General features: G+C 37.5%; 1 protein-coding gene across 1 annotated transcript in view; it reads right to left on the minus strand.

Annotated features, from left to right (window-relative positions):
* The window catches only part of LOC134608627 (cadherin-19-like), a 207,801-nt gene that overhangs the window by 62,962 nt on the left and 118,928 nt on the right, over window positions 1-25,911 (minus strand). Inside the window, exons 7-9 of the mRNA XM_063451610.1 lie at window positions 24,364-24,617; window positions 23,335-23,465; window positions 22,875-22,990 (exon numbers count right to left, since the gene is read on the minus strand). Of these exons, the coding sequence (XP_063307680.1) occupies window positions 22,875-22,990; window positions 23,335-23,465; window positions 24,364-24,617 (501 nt within the window). The remainder of the gene's footprint in view (window positions 1-22,874; window positions 22,991-23,334; window positions 23,466-24,363; window positions 24,618-25,911) is intronic.

Here is a 25,911-nt window from a genome sequence, read left to right on the forward strand (position 1 = left end):
GGCAACTGTCAAAGCACGCTGGCACAGGTCTGCAGAGCACACGCTGAAGGAGGCCTGACACCCAGACGCTTGCAGACAACTAACTGCTCTTCTATTACAGTGAAAAAAAATTATTTATTTTAAATCTAAAGCTTAAGCTATTGTAAAAACAGATATGAGTGGTGGCACTGGGCAAGAGGGCACAGTATCCACTGTGAACCTCACACAGAAGCTGGCAGGCAGGCAACTGCTCTTCTATTACAGTGGAAACAAAATTTTGGTTTTAAAAGCACGCTATAGAGACACCAGATATGATTGGCAATGTGCACTTGAACAGTTCTGTAGAGCACACACTGTAGGCCTGACAGAGCCGCTTGAAGGACACTGACTGGCTGCTATTAGCTTACACTGGAAACCTTTTTTCTTTGTAAAAGCACGCTAAAGAGACACCAGATATGATTGGCAACTGTCAAAGCACGCTGGCACAGGTCTGCAGAGCACACGCTGAAGGAGGCCTGACACCCAGACGTTTGCAGACAACTAACTGCTCTTCTATTACAGTGAAAAAAAATTATTTATTTTAAATCTAAAGCTTAACCTATTGTTAAAACAGATATGAGTGGTGGCACTGGGCAAGAGGGCACAGTATCCACTGTGAACCTCACACAGAAGCTGGCAGGCAGGCAACTGCTCTTCTATTACAGTGAAAAAAAATATATTTTTTTTTAATCCAAAGCTTAACCTATTGTAAAAAAAGATATGAGTGGTGGCACTGACTGTGCAAATGGGCAAGGCATCCAGCCTGACACAGAAGCTGGCAGGCAGGCAACTGCTCTTCTATTACAGTGAATTTTTTTTATTTTTTTTAAATCTAAAGCTTAACCTATTGTAAAAACAGATATGAGTGGTGGCACTGGGCAAGTGGGCACAGTATCCAATGTGAACCTCACACAGAAGCTGGCAGGCAGGCAACTGCTCTTCTATTACAGTGAAAAAAAATTATTTATTTTACATCTAAAGCTTAACCTATTGTAAAAACAGATATGAGTGATGGCACTGGGCTAGTGGGCACAGTATCCAATGTGAACCTCACACAGAAGCTGGCAGGCAGGCAACTGCTCTTCTATTACAGTGAATTTTTTTTTTTTTTTAATCCAAAGCTTAACCTATTGTAAAAACAGATATGAGTGGTGACACTGGGCAATTGGGCACAGTATCCAATGGGAACCTCACACAGAAGCTGGCAGGCAGGCAACTGCTCTTCTATTACAGTGAAAATTTTTTATTTATTTTACATCTAAAGCTTAACCTATTGTAAAAACAGATATGAGTGATGGCACTGGGCAAGTGGGCACAGTATCCAATGTGAACCTCACACAGAAGCTGGCAGGCAGGCAACTGCTCTTCTATTACAGTGAAACATTTTTTTTTAAATCTAAAGCTTAAGCTATTGTAAAAAAAGATATGAGTGGTGGCACTGGGCAAGTGGGCACAGTATCCAATGTGAACCTCACACAGAAGCTGGCAGGCAGGCAACTGCTCTTCTATTACAGTGAAAAAAAATATTTCTTTTAAATCTAAAGCTTAACCTATTGTAAAAACAGATATGAGTGGTGGCACTGGGCAAGTGGGCACAGTATCCAATGTGAACCTCATACAGAAGCTGGCAGGCAGGCAACTGCTCTTATATTACAGTGAAAACAATTATTTCTTTTAAATCTAAAGCTTAACCTATTGTAAAAACAGATATGAGTGGTGGCACTGGGCAAGTGGGCACAGTATCCAATGTGAACCTCACACAGAAGCTGGCAGGCAGGCAACTGCTCTTCTATTACAGTGAAAAAAAATATATTTTTTTTAATCCAAAGCTTAACCTATTGTAAAAACAGATATGAGTGGTGGCACTGGGCAAGTGGGCACAGTATCCAATGTGAACCTCACACAGAAGCTGGCAGGCAGGCAACTGCTCTTCTATTACAGTGAAAAAAAATATTTCTTTTAAATCTAAAGCTTAACCTATTGTAAAAACAGATATGAGTGGTGGCACTGGGCAAGTGGGCACAGTATCCAATGTGAACCTCACACAGAAGCTGGCAGGCAGGCAACTGCTCTTATATTACAGTGAAAACAATTATTTCTTTTACATCTAAAGCTTAACCTATTGTAAAAACAGATATGAGTGGTGGCACTGGGCAAGTGGGCACAGTATCCAATGTGAACCTCACACAGAAGCTGGCAGGCAGGCACCTGCAATTACATTACACAGGAAAAAAAAAAAAGCAGCCTGATGTTCTAGCCCTAAAAAGTCTTTTTGGGGTGCTGTCCTTACAGCTGAGATCAGATGAGTCCTTCAGGATTGTAGTGGACACTGAATACCCTAGCCTAGCTATCAATTTCCCTATCTAATCAGCAGCAGCTAAACTTTCCCTCCTCTCACTAAGCATGCAGCTTCAGAATGAATCGAAAATGGATGCTGGGAGGGAGGTTGGAGGGTGTGGAAGGGAGGGAGTGCTGCTGATTGGCTGGAATGTGTCTGCTGACCAAGAGGCACAGGGTCAAAGTTTGCCCAATGATGACGAATAGGGGGCGGATCGAACTGCGCGTGTGTCCGCCCGCCGTGGCGAACGCGAACACACTAAGTTCGCCGGGAACTGTTCGCCGGCGGACAGTTCGGTACATCACTAACATCCAGCTGAGTATTCAGTACCATGCGAAAATCCCCACAGATGCGTAATTCCCCATTTGATTTCTTTACTGGTACAATAGGTGATGCCCATTCACTGTGCTCTACCTTGGAAATGACACCCTGTTCTCCTAGCCGGATGAGTTCAGCTTCCACTCCTGCTCAAAGGGCAAATGGTATTGTCCGGGCCTTGAAGAATCTAGGATGTGCATCCGGTTTTGGCTTGAGCTTTACATGGTCATTTTTAATTTTCCCCAGTTGATCCTTAAAAACCACAGGAAATCTCTGTTTCAAGGATTCCACCCATCCATCAATCTGTCCAGATGGAACTGTAAGGTTGTTGCAAGGGTTCTTGATGATGTCTGGCATTCCCAGATGAGCAATCTAGTTTCTAGCAAAGAGAGGTGGTCCACTGTGTTTCAAAATATATATTGGTAGTCTTTTTGTCTGACCCTTGTATGATACCTGTACCTTTGCACAACCAACTGGTTGGAGGACTTACATGGAATATGTCTGCAGCTTGATTGGGGTTGGGCGGATAGTCTATGCAGGTGTATGTGTCCATGTGTATCTGTATATCTATGCAGGTGTATGTGTGTCAGTGTGTGTATCTGTATGTCTGAGCACCTGTATTTGTGTCATTGTGTGTATCTGTATATCTGTGTAACAGTGTGTATCTGTATTTGTGTGTGTCTCTGTATGTCTTTACATCTGTATGTGTGTCAGTGTGTGTATCTGTATGTGTGATTGGGGGGGATCTGTGTGCCTGTATCTGCATGTGGTTTTGTGTGTGTAACAGTGTGTCTGTGCAACTGTATGCGGGGCAGTGCTTTTATCTGTGTATCTTTGCATCTGTATGTATGGCAGTGTTTGATACACATACTCACCCACATGCAGATGCACAGACACACATACAGTTGCACAGACACACTGACACACACACTGATACACATGCAGATGTACTGACATACAGATACACACACTGACACACATGCAGATGTACAGACGTACAGATACAAACATTGCCACACATGCAGATACACTGACACACATACAGGCACGTAGACACATAGATGTAATCACTGACACATGCAGATGCACAGACACACTGATACACATGCTGACACACATACAGATACAGTGTGTCTGTGCAACTGTATGTGTGGCAGTGCTTGTATCTGTGTGTCTTTACATCTGTATTTGTGGCAATTTTTGATACATATACTGACCCACATGCAGATGCACAGACACACTGATACACACACATACAGATGTATAGACATATAGTTGCCCACACTGACACACATGCAGATGTACATACATGCAGATACAAACCTTGCCACACATGCAGATAGGTAGACACATCGATGCAATTACTGACACATGCAGATACACTGATACACATACTGACACACATGCAGATACAGTGTGTCTTTACATCTATATGTGTGGCAGTGTTTGATACACATACTGACCCACACACATATTCAAAGACACACATACAATTGCGCAGACACATATGCAGATGTATAGACATACAGATACACACACGGACACACATGCAGATGTACAAACATACAGATACAAACATTGCCACACATGCAGATACGGAGACACATAGATGCAATCACTGACACATGCAGATACACTGATACACATACTGACACACACGCATCTGTATGAGTGTCTGGGTTTGTATCTGTGTATCTGCATGTGTGGGGAGCCTGGGGCCAAAGAGCAGATCGACCCTGGGGCAGAGGGGAGGGCAGGCAGAGCCTAGGGCAAAGGGGAAAGCCTTGGGCAGAGTGGGAGAGCAGAGAGAGCCTGTGGCAGAAGGGATGGCAGAGGGAGAGAGCCTGGGGCAGAGAGGGAGAGCCCGGGGCAGTGGGGGATAGCCTGGGGCAGAATGGAGAGCCTGAGGCAGAGGGGAGAGCAGAGAGAGCAATGAGAGCCTATGGCAGAGAAAAACAAATATATTTGAGCAACTATGTTCATTACAAATATTTCGTTAATTTAAGGGGTACAATTTATGGAAATGGGCTGCCAAGGGGTACTCGAGTGTAAAAAAAGGTTGGGAACCACTGCACTAGACCATTAAGGATAGGAGAGCACATATATAACATAAAAAGAAAATATGCCCAACATCAAGTGTCCGTGCACCATAGGGATAAACACAATGCAGACCCCTCTAGCTTGAAATTCAAAGGCATTCAAAAGGTGAACAAAAATTGGTGAGGTGAAGATTTTGGGACAAATAGAGATGAGATGATTTTTGCCACTTTTTATAATGAATATTTTGAGTTCTTTAAGATTTTTTTTATTTTTAACTAAATATATATTTTTTGGCAAATTGACATCAAAATACTATCTCATCTCTTTGTTCCAATATATTTCTATGGCACAATTTTGATAAGGTGATGGATATTTATTTACACTTTAAGTACTACAGATGATTTTTTAATTGATTTTTATTGAGTTCTTATTATTCTTCTATTAGGTGTTGTCCCTTTAAATCATATGTAAGCTGTAGGGTTTTTGTTTTTTGTTTTTTTGAGAATTATTTTAGATTGGTATGAAGTAAACTTGTAACCAAGATATACCTTTTTCATAATTCATTTCTCAGTCATTGAATGCATCATCACAAGTTTACAAAAAAAAATATTTCTGTTTCTCTTTTTTAAAATGTTATTTTATTCTAATAATATAAATTAGTCTAGTATCACATTCACATTAACATTCATACTCCATACACATTCATTTTGACACGGGGGAGGGTAGGGTTGTTCACTTTGTCTACTCTAATCTGTAATATTATCTAATAAATAAAGATTAAACGTTACTTATTAATCATAAGGTGTATCTATCTTTGTCGTGTATCGTGTATATTTCCCACTTGTCCCAACATTAGCGTGCAGGTCCAACTGATCATTCTTTAGGTAAAATCCCTTCTCGATAATACATTGATATTTTTTTTGATTCAATACTTCGAGCCAATTTGGGACCTCTTTCTTTTCCACTTCCTTGTTATACAGATTTTCGCTGCAAGTGTAATATGATTTTTAAGAAACGAGAAGGATTTATCCGATTGAGGAGGATCTAAATTAAAAAGGAAGAACTGTGGGGTCAGAGGGAAATCCTTCCCTGTAATTTCCATCACAAGATCTATAATGTTATTTTTTAATACTTGTAACCTTGGGCATTAGCACCAAATATGAAAATGGGATCCTTTAGCGTTATTACATCTCCAACATTGATCATTTTGGTCATTATATATATTGTGTAACCCCTTAAGGAAACATGACATGTGTGACATGTCATGATTCCCTTTTATTCCAGAAGGTTAGTCCTTAAGGGGTTAATCTTGTTGGGACCAAATACCACCTATATAGAATCTTATAAAAGAGCTCTACCAAGCTAATACAGTGGGTACATTGATTTATCCTCTTTATGCTCTGTTTCCATGATGTTATTCCAAATGATTTTTAAAATCAAGTTCCCATTTTCTAATTGGTAGCTCTTTATCAAAAGTTTCAGAAACTGAAATAAATTTGTGTGATCTAGATATTCTTTTTAGGGGGTTATGGTTTCCTAAGAAAGCGGTAGTCTCATTCTGTTCTATTACTTGTTTTGTGGTTGAATAAATTTTAACTCTCAGATACGTAAAGACTTCACTAGAATCCAATGAGTAATTACATTGTGATTGGTGGAATTAAATAATTGTACCATTAAGATAGATGTTCGATATCTGATTGATCCCACCGTTCTTCCACTTCTTCAGATCCATATCTCTCACATTTATTTCTAGAATTTCTATAGGAGCCGATACTGCTACAACATTGATTTGATAAGTAAATTTTCTTATTTTTTTAAATGTATTTAAAGTCACTCTAATAATTGGGTTAACAATAATTTTCTCCAAAAGGAATTTCAATTCTATCGAAAACCAATCATAAAGTAAATTCTTCCTAAACTCTTGAGCTTCCAATTCCTTCTATATGCTATTACCATTATTGCTTGTATCCCAAGCTAAAAATACATACAGGCTTCATGCATTGCAAAGATATCTAGAAATCCAAACCACCATTCTTTCTTGTTTTTTGAGGATTCTCGGTTAAATTCTTGATTTTTTTTTTATATGACCAAATTATGGAAATAATGGATTGAAAGGAGTTCAGGATTTTAATGCTAACTCTTACTGGGATTGTTCTAAACAGATAAGTCAGCTTTGGCAGCAAGCAAGCTCTGGTAGATTCCATTCTCCCTATCCAAGATAATTAGATTTTATTCCACTTTATAAGTGAAGACCTAAATTTGTCCCATAGACTTAGATATTTGTGCTCAATCATTTCTTCAGGGGTGCGTGGTATCTTCACTCCTAAATATTCTATTACTTTCAGCTCACAATTAAACTTATAGCTATCTTTAAGATAGGCCTTATCTACTGAGGATAAACTAAACGTGTAGACATGCATATGTGATGCCATAAGGTTGGCGGAGCAAACATAGCTGCAAGATACAAACAGCAAAAACACAAGAGACGGAGCTCGGTTTCATCGGGGACACTGCCTGTCCCCTGTTGCGTTGAGTTGCTTTACTCTTTCAGTGCCAACAACATAATTTTAACATGGTTGACAAAGTGGGCTTTAAAGTCAATTCACATGAAACATACATAGCTTATATATTTTTTTTTTTTATCATTTACTGATGTTAATAGCATTTTCAGAACTGTAAATTGGTCTGCATGAAGAGAACATGCTCCCCTAAACTATGGGACTTCACCTTATTGCACAACCCATTCTACTGATTGTAGAGTGATTGTGCAGCATATAATCACTCCTTGCGAAGCTTTGCTATGCAAAGAGTGATCACGTCCTCATGTCCCCTTGCATGATCAAGTACACAAGTGAGGAAAAAGTCAAAACTGCATTGGTACTCAAAGGTTTTCAAAGCAATATAAATGTCAGATTTTATACAACAGGGACTTGTAAATGTTATTTATCTTACATGGTTTGAGTTTAGATCGAATTATCTATTTCCCGCTGCTAAGAAAAAAACAACAACTTGTCTTTATTGTCATAAACATTGCTTCAACAAGTAATTCATAATGAATACAAAATTCAGCAAGTTACAATTTTATTAAAACTGACATTTACAATACTATAAAATTGTTTTGCAGTAGTTTTGATACGATTAAATCCCCAGAAGACCATGTCCATTAGGTACTTTTGCAGATCAGAGCAATTTAACTCCACTAACTGTTGAGTGACTTTGCTACCAATCTGTATAATTTGAAATAGCCATCTAGAATAAATTAATCCATATCAGCCCTTAATTACTAGCAAGCTGATCTCAAAATCACTCTCAAAGCACTTCTTATGTTGGTACGTGTTTGAAAAATAGCAGTTACCTCACGTTGTAGCTTATCTAATATAATGGATCAGCTAAGAATATCCAGGCAAAGGTGTAAGTCAGAGAACCACAAGTTAATGGCTCTATAAACTCGCAAATGAGGCCATGCAGGCAATGTATTGACATTGGTCAGGAGAACCAAGATTAGCATAGCAACAAACAAAAAGCAGTTATGAATGATTACCGAGTTAAGAATAGGAAAACATACACAGGCAATATCATGAATTAAATGTAGTTTTATTTAGGTAGTAATCAGCTGGTTTAAATTTGGAATTCAGAAGAAAATGATGACAGCAGATATATGATTCCATGGCATCATTGTGTATTAATATAGAACAAGAATGCAAGAAGATCCGATGTTTGTTGTGAGTAATCAAATGTTGTTGCAGTGCAACTCATATACACTGACAGGGTAATTCACTAAATACCAGATTTTGACTGGATGGACAAAATTTAGCCAAAATGACTGTATTCTTTCTGAAATTGCAATTGGGTCATATCTCCCACAGCTAATTGCAATATGAATGTGGTAAACCCGAATAAGTCTGAATCCTATCAGAATTATTCGCTAAACACTGGATATTGCAAAAAGTAAACGCGTATTTGTGAATGTGCATCCTACAGGATTTATTTAGTCCTGAATTTTTAAAAAACGGTGCTTTATGAATTTTCTGAAAAGTAAAAAAAAATCCTTGGCAGTGCAAGGGTTAATTATGTGGCCACTGGCCAGCACTTGCTTGCTAGCCACAGCATGAAATTTTTTTTGTAAAAAATGAATACACAAGATAAAAAAAACGCCTTATGGGGATAAATAGGACCTCAATATTACATATACAAGGTCTAAAACCTAAAAACAAGCAATGGGTAGCCATTGGTACCCAGTTGCAATAAAGACCATCCAATGGGGATGGACCTTTCAAATAAGGGGAAGCAACACATAGTCTCACCCCTACCTCCAACCTCAGGGATTGGATAAGGACTTTAAAATAAATAAAGAAAGACAGGTACATTTCTTTAACCCCTTAAGGACACAGCTTCAGAAGCTTGTCTTACGCTTTAGGACACAAGCCATTTTTGCATTTTTGTGTTTTGTGTTCAAACGCAATTTGCATCTCTGTCATTTATTGCACCAACACATATTATACATTGTTTTTTAGAGGGCAAACAGGGCTTTAATTTGATGTCACATATACATAGATACATTCTCATTAATTATAAAAAAAAATGCCAAAAGCTTGAAGAGAAAAAACAAAAATAATTTTTTTTCACAGTTTTGGCAACAATAGTGTGTGCATAATATGTCCAGCTTAGAAAAAGTAATTCAAAATAAATTAATTTATGCGTCTTGATTTATAGAGTACATCATATGTATAGGATTTCAGCTTATTTTGAAAGTTACAGGTCACAAAATACAAGGACTAAAATAAAATTTCAGTTTGCAAAAATTTTGGTATGTTTGTCTTGTAGGTTTAGTAGCCATCACAGAAAAAAAAATTGCCACACAAAAGTATATATTTGTATAAAGTAGACATCACAGGCTATTTCATCATATCATAAAAAAAGCAAAAAGCTTTCCATCCTAGACATTGCAATTAATTAAATAAAAGACAAACTCTTACCCTGTATGGAAACTTAAACTTACAAACAAAACTCTGTACTTATCCAAAGTAAAATAGAAAAAGTTGAAACAGACACAAAACATATCAAAATAAAAAAATACATAAACAAGACTATAGGAATAACCTATATATAATAACCTTATAAAGCCTTGCCACGCCCTGCAATTAGGCTAAGAACACTCTGATTGGCTGGTTTAAGCCAATCAGAGTGCTCTTTGTCATTTTACACAGCGTGGGAAAATTCCAAAGAACTTTCCCACGCTGTGTAAAATGACACAGAGCACTGTGATTGGATGGCTTGAAATCCATCCAATCACAGTGCTCTTTGTCATTTTACACAGCGTGGGAAAATTCCAGAGAACTTTCCCATGCTGTGTAAAATGACACAGAGCACTGTGATTGGATGGTATTGCGAGTAGGGGCACAATTTACTAATACTAAGTAATTTGTACTTAATATTAGTAAATTTGGCTGAAAGACCACAAAAAAATAAAAAAATAAAAATAGGGGGCGGACCGAACATTGCATTTGTTCGCCGTCCGTGGCGAACGCGAACACGCTATGTTCGCCAGGAACTTTTCGCCAGCGAACCGTTCGGGACATCACTACTCAGAAATAGAGAATGAAGATAATTATTTAGATATTCGCACACACAACCTTCCACATATACAAACTCCGTACCTTCCCAGGGCAAGAAAAAAAGTCTGAGTATAGAGGAAGGAGAAATTGTAGACTACAAAAGACTACAAAAGAGAAAGAACAGAAAGACAATAACTGATATTAATTAGAAGGATCTAGGCATCTTAACCTCTCCCAGAAAGCCCTTACATCTGGCCAAATTTTGGTTTTAAGTAAAGGCCTTAAATATGCCCCCACCAATCCATTTATACCTTTCCAGGCGTTTTTAGATATTAAAAATTTGTAAGGAAAGCTACTATTAAAAGATTTTTTACCCACAACACAACTACCTCCACTGATTCATATCCAGCAACACAAAATCACGATCCAGACAACAATTCTAATGCTTCCGTCATATGTACCAATTAAAAAAATTAGTACATACCCCTCTAACTTCAAATCAGGTCCTATTGAGGTTTTTTGAAAAACTCGTTTTAAGAGATTCCGAAAAGATCAAATGCAACAAACACGAGCATCATAACTTAGCACAGTTAGAATGGAAAGCCTTAAAAGAACTACAAAAAGACGAGGACATTATTATAAAACCTGCTGACAAAGGAGGCGGCTTAGTCATTTTACCAAAAGATATGTACATTAAAGAGGCTATTCGCCAACTCGGAGATATAGAAGTGTACGAGAAACTATCCCAGGACCCCACCCTTAAGATAAAAGCCAAATTACAAGAATTCCTCAAAAAAGGCCTCAATTTCGGAATCATAAACAAACAAGAATTTGAATATCTTAATATCACCTATCCCAAAATCCCAGTGCTGTACTTTTTACCCAAATTACACAAGAATGAAAAGGAACCTCCTGGGAGACCAATAGTGTCTGGTATTGGCTCAGTTTTAGCTAACCTCTCAGAATATATCAACATTTTATTCCAATCCTCTGTCAAACATATGAGATCTTATATACTTTTATACCACATAATTTAGGATGCTCAGCAGTCGAAAAAAAAATTAAAAAATGAAAACACAATCCCAGAGTGTCAAATCCTCTTTATTTTAGAAGGCATAAGGATTATTTTAACAAACAACTACTTTTGGTTTTTAGATTCTTTTTATAACCAAAGTACAGGGCACAGCTATGGGAACCAGGTTTGCCCCCCAGCTATGTCAACCTCTTCATGGCCGATTGGGAGTCCACGGCCATTTGGGGAGCTCATGGCTGATGGGCAAATCTGGTTTCCTATTTTCGGTATAGTGATGATCTGTTTTTTATTTGGCAAGATCCAGAATCTACTCTTGAAGAGTTTTTAAATTATCTTAATGACAATGATAAAGGTATTATTTTAACTTCAGAGTATAGTAAGGTTTCAGTTCAGTTTTTAGATCTTAACATTTTTATTAAAGATGGAGCTATCCAGACAAAAACTTTCTTTAAAAAGGTCTGTATGAACACTATAATTGACCAGTCCAGTTGCCACCATAAGCCCTGGCTAGACGGTATCCCCAAAAGCCAATTTCTCCGTCTCCATCGTAACTGCTCCCAAACAAATGATTGTATTACACAATCTACCTCACTAAAAAATAAGTTTATTGAGAAGAACTACTCTTCAGATAAATTAGATGCAGCTTTTAATATGGTAAGCACTAAAGAGAGGAAAGATCTGCTAGAATATAAAAACAACAAAGATAAAGACAAAGACTCTACCTATTATTTTAGATTATAACAGTAAAAATAAAATTATGAAGAGAATAACAAATAAACACTGGCATATCCTCAAACAAGATGATCTCCTTAAGGACCAAATTCCAGAAAAAAAACACATTATATTTAGAGGAGCTCCCAGCTTTAAAAGTATCCTCACCAAAAATTACACTAGAACCAAAATTAACACTGCAAGTTTTTTTTTTTTTTTTTATCAAAACCTAAAGGCTTTTTTAAGTGTAACAGATGTGTTGTGTGCAAATACACAGATCCCACTATCAAATCTAAAACAACCCAATTTTCCTCCGCAAATACTGGTAATTCTTATCCAATTAAAGATTTTATTGGTTGCAACTCCAAAAATATAATCTGTTAGAGTGCCCCTGTGGGTACCAATACATTGGCATGACTAAAAGATGTCTAAAAATAAGACTCGCAGAGCATTGCCGAAACATTACCAAAGGATATGATAATCACTGTGTCCAAACATTTTTAAAACATAACAAAGACCCGAAATTACTCAAATTTATTGGGATTGAACACTGCAACATTCCCTGGAGAGGTGAAATCCTAGGTAAGAGAGAATTGTTTGGGGTTTTTGAGTTGAAAACTCTCTCTCCAGATGGTCTTAATCCCGAATTTGACCTTTTTAATTTCCTATAACAATTTTTAATCTGCGATTTTTATAGCATTTTCTTATCATTAGTAATTTTTATCTGCTATTGACATTTTTATCTTGTCTTTTTCATTTTGTTTTCTTGATATATTTAGATTTTAATTATATTTTTTAATTTTTAAATCATTTTTAATTTATTTTTCCTCTTCCCTGGGGTATTATTCACGTCTCCTTTTCTATTCTCCCAAGATGGAAATTCTACCATCTAAGGGCTAAAAACACTACAAGAAAATATCCCACTTCTACACCCTAAAGGTATGCTATATATTGTTGTTAATTTAGACTCTGTTCTCATATATGTTCCTCTCCCCCTCTCCCTTCTCCGATAAGAAAAGTAGATTGGTTTCCCTTATTTTTACTCATGTATACTGCCTCCTTTCAATGGCAGCTATATATATTTGCATTTTACATTTGCATATTTTGCACACACTTATGCTATTATTTGAGTATGTTATTTTTATCCTACTGTATCTGTATGGTAATATCCAATTGTGTCCCATACCACAATCTAATATAATATGCAATTGTATCACCGCACATTCTCTAGATTTGTTTAACAATGCCTCTTTTTTTTTCTGTTCGTATGGACTTTTTTATTGAATCTAAACCGATCTTCACTATCCCTTTCTTACTACATCCCCCAGAATTAATTTGGTTTAAGGTGCGCATGCGTGCCGCGCCCACCTTGTGGTATGCTCCACCCCCTGTATACGGATAAGGAGAGCCCTCGGCATTTACGCCGATACCTAGTTTGTGGGAGCATACAGTCCTCATGAGCCCTTTCGGCGGATCACGTGGATAAGCACATTATACCCCAATTGCGCACCACGTGACCGCCCCCTTTAGTATTTATAAAATATATGTTCTGTTTTAAAGTCTTACAACACTCGTTTTACTTAATAAATTATATATTTATATTCTGTATAACTATCTTATCACCCTCATATTAACCTAGCTCTGTTTTAATGTTTACGTTTTTATGAAAATGTGACGTCATTTTGGCGCTAGAATTTGAATAATTTGTTGTTTGTAAATGCTTATATATACAACCATTGTACCAGGTTATGTTTTAATTGTCATTTGAGAAAGCACTGTGTAGTGAAACGCGTTTTGGTTGATTTTTACTCTTTTTAATTTGCTTCATTAAAGGAATATTGGCTCAATAACATATCTATACCATATACCTTTTTTATGTTATTTTTTTTTTATACCTGGTCATTCTATACTCTAGAATTTCCACTCACCCAAGAATCCTAGGTAAGGATTATACCACCCACGCTCTTAAAGTGAGCAGCATATGCTGCTCACTCGCATGTGAGTATTATACCTTTTATACCACCAACCCCCATTGTATACAGAGAGCACTATTGGGTTTTTCCTCTTTCTCTTTCACATATTGAGGATCTTTGCCTATATACTAACACCGATATCCTACCAGTGGGGGATCAACGCCACTGAATGCGGTTTACACCTGAGCTGACTTTAGCTCTCAACTAGGTGAGTAGGAGTAGCTATCACCGCTTTCATACTCTGCCTTTGGTCTGCAGTTTTACACTATTATATTTGTCTCTCATTTACATGCCTCCACGTCATCAGGACATTGGATTATCTCAGAACCCATAAAATTCAATATACTTATTCAATCAACTTGGACTATTTCTATTTTATCCATATTATTTTACTCAGGACTCTGTTCTCCCTTATATGTTTTATGTAAGTAATCATTGTTTTTTAATTGTTTGTTAATATACCATATTATTTGTGTGGCACGACCTATCATTTTCTGTTTTTACATCTGTACTCCTTTGATGGTTTGTGAGGGAACATCATACTCTTAGGTTGCGGCCTTTTATAATTTTACCATCCCTATACCTACTGGTCACTGAGCGCTGAATCCAACAACTATCCCCTCACAGGCTATTTACCTAAGGTTAGTTTGACACTTTTGACGTAGCCATTTCATCGACAATCTCTGCTAAATATTGGAGTAAAATTGTGTTTTTTCTTTATTTTGGCATATACATATATAACATTTTTGTAATGTGTATTTCGTAAAGCTGGTGTGTGCTATTCCCGCACAGAACCCCATATTGTGTTCAGCTACATCTGCTGAGTATAACGATACCCCCATTGTATGCCTTTGCCACTTTTCTGTAAAGCTACAGTGCCATATAAGAGACAAGGCTATTTCAGTTTCTATAATTAGAATTTTCGTAGATGGATTTGACGGGCCTATGTCTCATTTTAGGGTATAATAGCAGTGTGACTATTCAAATAACCCCACAAAGGACTTCCATTTGATAAAGCAGACACCCCAGGCTATATTATATGATGTATATTGCGCCTTAACATGTCACCATTTTTTCACCAATTTATGTCAATGTTTGTGTGTGAGGGGGGAAATGAAATTTTTACATATATGTTGCATTTTTGATGAGTATTTCTTACACTTAATATGTACCATTGTCATAAAAATCCCCAAATTATGCTCAGTTACATCTTCTGAGTAAAACAATGTATGACCTAGACACTATTTTGTGAAGTTACAGTGCTGTATAAGAGACGTGACAAGTTCAAGTTTTTAAGAGTGAATTTTCATGGAGGGTTTTGATGCGTCCATGTCCCACTTTAGAGCACTTGAGCAGGCTACATATTACAACTACACCATAAAGGCATATCATTTCTTAAAGAAGACATTCCAGGGCATGTCAAAAGGCATATTTTTAACCTTTTCTGCCAGCTTGTACCAAGTGTAGTGGTAATAAGCATTTTCTCTGCCTTTTTGACACACAAAGTGAGTTTGCACAGTAGATTTTGCAAACCTTATGCATGCTACAACTGTATACTACTTCATATGTTTCTCAGCTATATCGTCTGAGTACAGCAATACCCCCATATGTACCTTTGCCAGGTATATGTGGACATGGAAGGGGCACATTTGAGACAGTCATTCCAGTTTTTTCAAACTTAAAATTTTTATGCTGTGTCCATGTCCCATTTTAGAGTATTTTAGCAGGCTATATAATCCAACTACCCCATAAGGCATACCATTTCTTAAAGAAGACATCCCAGGGTATTTTAAAAGGCATATTTTGAACCTTAGCGTGGGATTATTTTTCCGCTAGCTTGTACCAAGTGTAGTGGTAATAAGCATTTTTTCTGCCTTTTTGACCCACAAAGTGAGTTTGCACAGTATATTTTGCAAATTGTATGTGTGCTATGACTGTTACCCCTGGGGTAATGCAAATGGCATATTTTGAACCTTAGCGTGGGATAATGTTTTCTCTAGTTTGTTCCAGGTGTAGTGGTAATGAGCGTTTTTTTTTTTAATTCTTTTTTTTTGTTGTGCAGGTGGGTACAAGGAATCAACAGACGCCACAACAGCGTATTGCAAGATATACATTGGTTAAACAGTGGCAGAGTCTGCACATTTTTATATTTTTAGCAAGCTTGGCTAAACAGTTATATCGTTAGCGTGAAGTTAAATAAAATACAGCGAGATAGTTGATGCTGGACCTGTCTAAATCGGCATTTGTGCTAGGCATATGTGTGAGAAACAAAACAGTGAGCTTATTTTTGCCATTAAATCAGAAGCTAAGGTCATCATCAAGAACAGATTTCTATAAGCTGAATTAAGTTTAACCACCAGGGAGCAGCAGAACGTCGGACACACGTGCATGCACACGTGCATGCTCAGACATTTTAATTACTTTCTGCAGGAGCAAAGTCCGCTATAAAAGACACACATTAAAATTGTAGATGAGGTGCTAGATTAAGAGGTACACCAAAGTCTGTTATAACTTTAGGCATATGTGGTTAGAGGCCGCTTGATCCCTCTTGCAGCTGTGCTAAATCTGTGCTTGTAGCTGGTTGTTTCAGTGTGCGGGGGCTTGACAGTCAGGAGTGGAGTTAAGCTTGTTCCCCATTCTCGTTGTCCCCTTGTACTCAGGCAGTGTTAGGGTCCAGAAATAGTCACCTTGTATCCACTGGTGTTAATGAGAGGTGATGCCTCTGTTGGAGTGAGTGTTACAATGCTGAGGCTTGCTTGTGGAGTATACCCCTTATACAGTTAACCTGTGGGTTGCAGGAGCCCTCTGACTGTCTGCCATTGCTTTGGTACTTCCTCCTCACTTCTCCGTCTCACAATGAGCGCGGCAGCCATCTTAGTTTTCACCATGTTGTCCCCGGTCATTCCTCCTGCAGCCTATATGCCCTGCCTCCTGCAGCCTATATGCATCCCCAGTGGGGTCTGGGAAAAGCCCCCCGGCCCACGGGGGGGGTAACGGGGCCCTTAGCAGGCGGCAGGAGGTCCCGCCGGACCATGTATGGGAGATCGGCCGCTTCTCCCACCAGGGTCTCACAGCAGGCCGCAATCCCACTCGCCCACCAGACCGCATTGCCAGTGGAGCGGGGGCTGATACTTACCACAAAGGTTATTGGTCGGGTCCCCTTTGCCCTCTCACGGCAGCTGAGAGTTTTCCAGGCGAGGGGCATTTTTATGCCGGTTATTGCGGGTTTGTCAGGGAGCCGAGGCACCCCACGTCCACCCAGCTCGGCGGCCAGGCCCCGCCCCCCGGTAATGAGCATTTTTAAATGTATTTTTTTACTTTTTAAAACTAGTTTTTAAACTTTTTTTTGCTTATTATTTTTTTTAACTTTCAAGTTCAAGTTTTCCTGGCACTGGAGAGTCCCTTTAAGTATTGCAGTTAGAATGTTTATCTCATGTTCATCTCATGTTTAAATTAGTGTAAGATCCATCAATATTGGGGTACTGTGATATAGTGGTGGGCTCAACACGATATGACCATATAAGACAGATCATTTTAAGTAAATACAAATACAAAAAGAGAAGTCCTGCTTTTTAAAACTTTTTTTTAAAACTTTTAACGTTAACCCCTAGCTAGCCTAACACCAAATTCCCTAATTCCCCACTAACATCCACCCACCCCAGCTTGCTAAATATATTATTTTAATATATTTAAATTAATTAATTAGTTAAAAAAAAATTAGATCACAGTAAAATGTAGTCCCTGCCAATTCATCACTGTATTAAGTGATCAATTGGCATGGAAGGCGTTCATTTTTATTTAAAATGGGTAAAGTGGGGTGGGATTTTAAACTAAGATTTTTTTTTACAGGGGAAGCAGATCAGCAGTGTTCAGTCTCCCTGCACTTCACACAGAACATGGAAGAGCAGGGAGGCGGATCGTGAGTCCCTGCAGCACATGTGCTCGCTCTGACAGCCTAATACAGAGGCAGACCGGAGGCGCATTAACCCCGCGATCGCCGCAATCACAGCGATCTGGTGATAGTTTTACCGCATGACTGACCCGGTCCATCATTCAGCGCTAACTGGTTCCCTGCCATGACGGACCGGGTCCGTCATCCGGCGGGAAGGGGTTAAAGAGAGGAAATCCTTATGTCTTTTTGACTCCCCTGGTGTTCTTTTTTTAACTATTTAATGTGATGTCTGGCTAACAACTGCTGTCCTGCCCCACATAATTAACCCTTTGCACTGCTGAGGATTACTTAACTATTTTCCTGCTGGCTGCTTGCTCTGCCAGCAGGCAAATAGTATACATTTTTATGTTCAATCCAGTCCTGAGTTTAAAGCATGTGGGCCCGGATGTGAAGTATACGGTCCAGGATTTAAAGCATTCAGTACTGGATTGTAGCCCTGTGGTGGTGTTCAGTTCAGCTGAAATCTGGACTAAATTTAGGCCCATGTAGCAACTGAATTGCAAATTAATGTGAACAATGTCCTGATTTTCAGTCTGAATGGTCTTGTATGCGTCCCCCATTCTGTACTGGGCCATTTGGACTTTAGTGAATAACCCTGTGTACAAACTATAGAGGGTCAACCCTAACCCCCAAACCCATCCATGAGTTTGGGGTGGGGGCAGTAAATGTGATAAGGGGAGTAGAAATGCCCCACAAAGCTAGAGCCAATCTCTCCCACTATCATACATCTAGAGGATAGGGTGCCTCCAGCCCTTAACCACCCCAATACAAAATTACCCTACCTACTTTAATCACCCTTATAATAATCAGGGGGAAATAAATTGAATATCTATAACAAGAACAAATTTGACTTACCTTCAGAAGTCTTGTTTCCTTTAAAGTCTACTTTTCTCTTGTCCACAAAAAATCAAAATAAAAATCCACTATATCCCACCAATACTATTCAAAAAAAAAAAGACCCAAATCTCAAAAAAGATGAAAACAAGAAAAATAAAACCACACTGAAAATTGATGTGAGCCTTGCAGAGGCTACATGCAGATTGAGCTTTAGGAGGAAAAGTCTCTTAACCCCTTAAGGACGGAGGACGGTTCAGGACCGTCATCGGCATTTTTGCGTTGCCGACCGGTGACGGTCCTGAACCGTCCTAACCGTCCAATGTACTTACCGGATCGCCGTCGTTCCCCCGGCGGCGATCGGTGGTGCTCCCGTTGTGGGGAGACTGCCTGCAGCCCAGACAGTCTCCCCATGGCGGATTAGGACCCCTGGGGCCATGTGATCGCCCAACAGGGCGACCACATGGTCACAATAGGTGTCCATGTGTCTTATTATATATGTGTATATATATATATATGATATATAGACAAATATTATACCTATATACTAAGTGTGTCATACTAAGTGTATTTTTATGTTAATATGTAAATATATTAATATAAAAATACAATTATAATTAAATTACACACGTATATATATAATATATATAATAACTATATATATTGTATGTAGCGGAACCCTATTGTGGCTGTCCTTCCTGTATTGTTGATTGCCCTCATCTACCCTACCTTGGCCCTAAAGACAAATACTGTGCCTGGCCCTTGGATTACCTCAGGGCAGTGTTGCTACTTCAAATGGGCACTTCGGATACCGTCGAAGTGCCAAAGTAATCGTCGAAGCGGTTGAAGTCGTCGAAGTGCACGGCATTGAACAAAGGGCCACGTGGCGGCGGCCATTTTAACTCCGAACATCGCTGACCCGTACCATCGACTCCACTTCGACACTTCGACTAACGTCGAAGTACCGGCCACACTTTGAACGGGACTTAGACGTTTTTATGCCAGAAATTGACCGACCGCACAGCTCAAATCTATGGAACTGTTTTGGGCAGGAAAATGTGCTTGCGGTCGGTCATAAAGGGACCTCCAGCTAACTTTTGATCTACTGGAGGGATTGGGACGATTTTTGGTAGTATTACTAATTGAAGTCTGCTGATTACGAAAATGCATGTTTTATGTTTGTAGCACTAATAGTGTAGAAGTTATAGATATTGGGTAAAAGCTATGTTTGAAACTGTATAATAATGGGATTATGTGTCACACTAAGGGGAGGGGATGTGTGGGTTGCACCCATGATACTACTGGTTGGTTTATGCCTCCCCCTGGGTGTGGCCTGTATGTGTACCTTTGTAATAAAAGGCAGGCTGGATGTACCAGCCAGCAGTTCTGTTCCTGAAACTGTGTGTCGTCCAGTTATTGGGATTGCTGTGGGGATCTTGCTGTGTTATTTTGCCTGCTGGAAACTCTGCCTGTGGATTTACTATTGCCTTGTTCCTGAGCCTTCCTGGGATCTTCAGTGGAGAATAACTGGGGGATATCAGCTCTCCGCTACATTGTATATATATATATATATATATTATTATAAAATACAAATAATAAGTAATTTAAATTAAATTAAACATGTAAAAATAATAATACAATTTTTTAAAAAAATTATATATCTATACGAAATTTTATTCTAACTGTATTTTGATATTAATATATATATATATTTATATCAAAATACACTTAGAATGACATTGTATATATATCTATGTATATATAAATAAATAAAAAGAATACGAACTATACATATGTCCATATACAAAATTACATAAATAATTATATAAATATACACGTAGACTTCAAATATATAAATATGCATATATATTTAAATTCTACGTGCGTATTTATGTAATATTTTTACATAATTAAGTTATTTTATTGATTGCAATTTAAGGGACCCGCCTGCCAACCCAGGCCGAAAGTCCAGAGAATTTAATTTGCTATCACTGTATTTTACCCTGTAACGTTCTACGACACCCTAAAACCTGTACATGGGGGCTACTGTTTTACTCGGGAGACTTCGCTGAACACAAATATTAGTGATTCAAAACAGTAAAACATATCACAGCGATGATATTGTCAGTGAAAGTGACTTTTGCATTTTTCACACACAAACAGCACTTTTACTGATGATATAATTGTTGTGATACATTTTCCAGTTTTGAAACACTAATATTTGTGTTCAGCAAAGTCTCCTGAGTAGAACAGTACCCCCCATGTACAGGTTTTATAGCGTTTTTGAAAGTTACGGGTCAAATATATGGGTCAAATATTTTTACATTGAAAATGGCCAGATTGGTTACGTTGCCTTTGAGAGCGTATGGTAGCCCAGGAATGAGAATTACCCCCATGATGGCATACCATTTACAAAAGAAGACAACCCAAGGCATTGCAAATGGGGTATGTCCAGTCTTTTTTAGTAACCACTTAGTCACAAACACTGGCCAAAATTAGCGTTCAATTTAGTTTTTTACTTTTTTCACACACAAACAAATATGAACGCTAACTTTGGCCAGTGTTTGCGACTAAGTGGCTACTAAAAAAGTCTGGACATACCCTATATTGAATAGTGTTACAATGTCACTATTGATACATTTTAAAAATTTATGTTTTGAAACCGCAATATCCTACTTGTACTTATAGCCCTATAACATGCAAAAAAATTGCAAAAAGCATGTAAACACTGGGTATTTTTAAACTCAGGACAAAATTTTTAATCTATTTAGCAGTTTTTTTCATTCGCTTTTGTAGATGAGTAAAAGATTTTTCACATAAAAGTCAAAAAACATGTATTTTTTTCAATTTTTCATCATATTTTTTCATTTTTTTAAAATTAAATTACATGGGATTATATAAATAATTGTATGTAAAGAAAGACCCTTTTGTCCTGAAAAAAACAATATATAATTTGTATGGGAACAGTAAAGGAGAGAGCGGAAAATTACAGCTATACACAAACACCACAAAAGTGTAAAAAGATGCCTGGTCGCAAATGTACAACATCGCAAAAACAGTCCGGTCCTTAAGGGATTAAAGACTTTCCATTGCGTTGAAATCTCAGTAGATCTCTCTGGATTTATTATTGTTGTGGCATGGTTTTATTGTTTCACCTTTTTAGACTTTTATTAGTAGTGTTGAGATGTAATCGATTTTTATTTGACTTTATTTGGAACTAAAGAAAAGTAGACTTTAGAAGAAAAAAACTTCTCAAGGAAAATTTGATTTTTTTTCCTTCCCTCACTATTATGGAGAAAGAGGTAGGTAGGGCAGTTTTTTTATTATTTTTATTGGAGAGTGTGGCTAGGGGCTTGGGGATCCTTAGCAACTGGGTGGAGTAGTAACAGGGTAAGATAGGCCCTAACATAGGGAGTAAACAATGACATGCCCATGGGTCCATATCACATTTAATCCCCACTTACCCAAAACCTATGGGGGGGTGAACAACCACCCATTGACTACTACATAGGCTCCTACCTTTTGCCCATGAGTGGAGCTTGGGGAAGAATAGGATGTACCCCTATTATTGTTTTACTTTAATGACACTCATTAGGGAGCCAGAGGAACTTTAGCAAGTTCCCCCGTATTTGCAGACCCCCCATATGCTAGCCAAGGGTTTGAGAAAAATGGTGGTCACCTTAAAAATATTTACTTGTAATACCCCACCTGCTGGCCATAGGTTTTGGCATGGGAGGACCTGTGTCAGTACCCATTTCCCCCCTGTTCATTTACAGACCTTCAACATGGGATGGGACCTTTCTAGTGACTGGATAGACATAGCGTGTTAGTTTTTAGTTACAGTGAGCAGGCTGACTTCTACCCCAAGCAGGATGTATGAATCTGTGATGAGTCTTTGGGGTATGTGAGATATAGGTCACATAAGGAAACTCTTTGTGGGGGAAACACAAATGTATTTTCTTGAAAACACCCCCAGACAAATAACCTTAATAATTCCTTTTTTCCCTTTGAAGAAAAATTACTTGCTCTGGGCAGAGACTTTAAGACTCTAAATTTAAAAATAACAAAACTTTCTAACAATGGCTGTTTTTTTTTCTCTCACCTGTCTTGGCTTTGAACCTTCACAAACATATATGTCATATTTTCTTGAGAATTCAGGAGAATGGTCATTGACATCGATGACATGGATGTACACTGGTATTTTGGATACCTGAGTTTCTAAACTCAAAGCAAAAATACATAGAGAGATTAAGAGCAATCTTGTTTTGAATGAAATAAAAATGTGTGTATACAATTAAATACTGGTACTTGCTTATCCTTCAGCATTCATTGATCATATTTTGTTATTTGCTTTTTTTTTTTTAAATAAAAATGAATATTAGTAATATTAAATAAACTGTTATTTGAATAACAAATATTTAAGGCTGGCATGCAATCATTCAATGCTTACAGTCACACCATATAGCCATTACAAACCATACTTATCTCACTAATATGATCAAAGCATACTTAGTTCATTACGCTGCCATAGTGTGCAATGCAAATGTTACTTTTTTACTTACTTGTTTCTGTTGCAGCAATTGTTATATTATGCCACTTAGTTGTCTCTCTATCAAGAGGTTTAATAACAGTGATTGATCCATTGTGAGCATCAATGTCAAAAAATCTGGAATACTTTTGTAAAATGCCATACCTATAATTTTAATAATAATACAGTCATAATTGTAATATATATATATTTAAATTCATATCTTAAAGCACGAATGGGGGTTATTGCTAATTCTTCAAAACTTCAACTAAACACATTTAGAATGACTGAAATTTGCTACATTGTCAATATACATAATTTTGGAGAACCTTTTCACTAATAGAGAATTGAGGTGATGTTTGAAATGTTGGCTAAAATAGGAATAGATAACAAATACAAGCATATTAGCAATGTTCTGTAGCCTAATTGGTCTTTTATCAACTAGCTACCATTTGTTATTAGTAAATAGACTTGTTTGTTTTATTGCTAGGTACAAAATCAATAACTTTTGTAGTAATTGGAAATAAATATCCTATTAGATGAAAGACAGTTTGAAATATACAGGCTTGGCAAAAATCCTTTCATCTGAAGAAAAATGAGTCGAATGACAGTATCAATGGATATGTTAAATTAACTTATTTTCAGAATGAAATTTTAATTTTGGATGAGAGATAAGCAGATGTTTGTGTTTTTAAATGTAAACAGTCAATCGATAACAGGGCATCTAATCAGCATTTTTATATGTTTTTTTTCCCTTCTTATTGCTATATGTTGTTTAACATATATGAGTTTATATACATAGAACACTACTTTTTGTGTTTTTTTTTTTTTTTTTTTTTTGCTTATTTCTCCTCTGAGCAATTTATGCTAAAATAGCAAGTTACAAGGAATAAGCGAGTTGTTCTATTTATTTTATTGTGGTAGTATCTGTACAAAATAGTCTATGGTATCTTTTTTTGTCTTATTTCCCATTAGAGTGTACCTAGAGTGTATTTATGAGATGCAAATGTATTTTAACTTGTGCCAAGCTTTTTTAAAATATGTTTTGGTAATGACAGTGTACCTGATGGGATTATGAGTAATATCAGGATCTTTTGCAGCCACAGAATCAACATAAGAACCAACAGAAGCATTTTCAAGGACTTCCATATAATATTCATGTTGGGAAAATACTGGAGGTTCATCAACATCTTCGACATTAATCCTTATGGTGGTATAATCTTGAGACAGTTCTTTCTTTATAAATCGTTCATCTATGTATTTGTTAATAGCTCTTACTCGGATGTTGTATCTTCTCTTAGTTTCATAATCAATAACCTATTTAAGAAAAAAAAAAATATTACATATATTCATTTCAAATAAGGCCACACATTGCTACACAAAATTGACATTATGAATTTGTAATTACCTAAGGCTGGGACAGACTACACCAAATGTTGTGGACTACACCTGTCATAATGTTCTTACAGCCATAATGCTGGCACGCATCAGGGAGATGTAATCCACAACACCTACCTTTGTATTAAGGTCTCAGCTTTAATTGGAATGGTCAAAGCTGTGAAAGCATATTTTATAGCTTCATGTACAAATTCAATCTCCTTTATACCCTGAAGAAAACTCAATTAAGTGTAAAGGCTGGTGCTTTGGGTAAAAATAAAATACAACAGATTTGCATGTTTTAAGGGAGATGTTTTTGTATGCACAAGTACACTTAACCCACTTAATAAAATTGAAGATATAATGGTTGTGAAAACCAAACTTGTGACTAATTTTGTTTGCATGTTACTGATAACAATGCATGTTCCATTAAACATTCAAGTTTGAGCTGCATTTTATTAAAATGTATATTATTTACACTGTGACACTTTTTCCTTCAGATGTTATGCCTATTTGAGCAGGTACCTCACTAACTTTTGTTTCTCCAAGTCAGGGGCCCACAGGCGGCACCGGGCTTGAACCCCTAAAATACATCCGCCTGTCATGTTGTCCCCTGCAATACAGGACATCCAGTGGTGCCCCTACTGCACCACAATTCCAAGCCACACAGAATTCTACACACAGCTCCTTGCTTCTCACTCTGTAGTGATGAATGACGTCACTAGAGAATAGGCTGAGATGTTGCTTTCTGTAGAACTAGCGCAAGCTGCCTTTCATGGCACCAGATAAGGCCCTCCATTCTATATGTGTGTACTATAGCCGTGCTGGCAATGCATAGCACATAATTTCTTTAAGCTGCTTTCTGTGTGTATTACTGTCTGTATGGCTTTTTGTATATGTGTTTGTATGAGTATGTGTATGTGTGCCTGTATGTGTTTCTGTACGGCTGTCTGTATGTGTGTCTGTATGGCTGTCTGTATGCATGTCTGAATAAGTGTCCTTATCTGTGTCTGACTATGCGTGTCTCTATGGATGTCTCTATAACTGTGTGTATCTGTAAATGTATTATTATTATTATTTTTATTATTATTATTATTTATAAGGTGCCAATAAATTGCACAATACTGTACAATATATGGATTAACAGACAAGCTGGACACACAGCTTTATTGACAGATAGCAACGAGCTGGGCATACAGGAACAGAGAATGTAAAGTAACCTGCTCAAAAGAAC

Source organism: Pelobates fuscus, chromosome 4, assembly GCF_036172605.1.
Source record: "Pelobates fuscus isolate aPelFus1 chromosome 4, aPelFus1.pri, whole genome shotgun sequence".
NCBI classification, from domain to species: domain Eukaryota; kingdom Metazoa; phylum Chordata; class Amphibia; order Anura; family Pelobatidae; genus Pelobates; species Pelobates fuscus.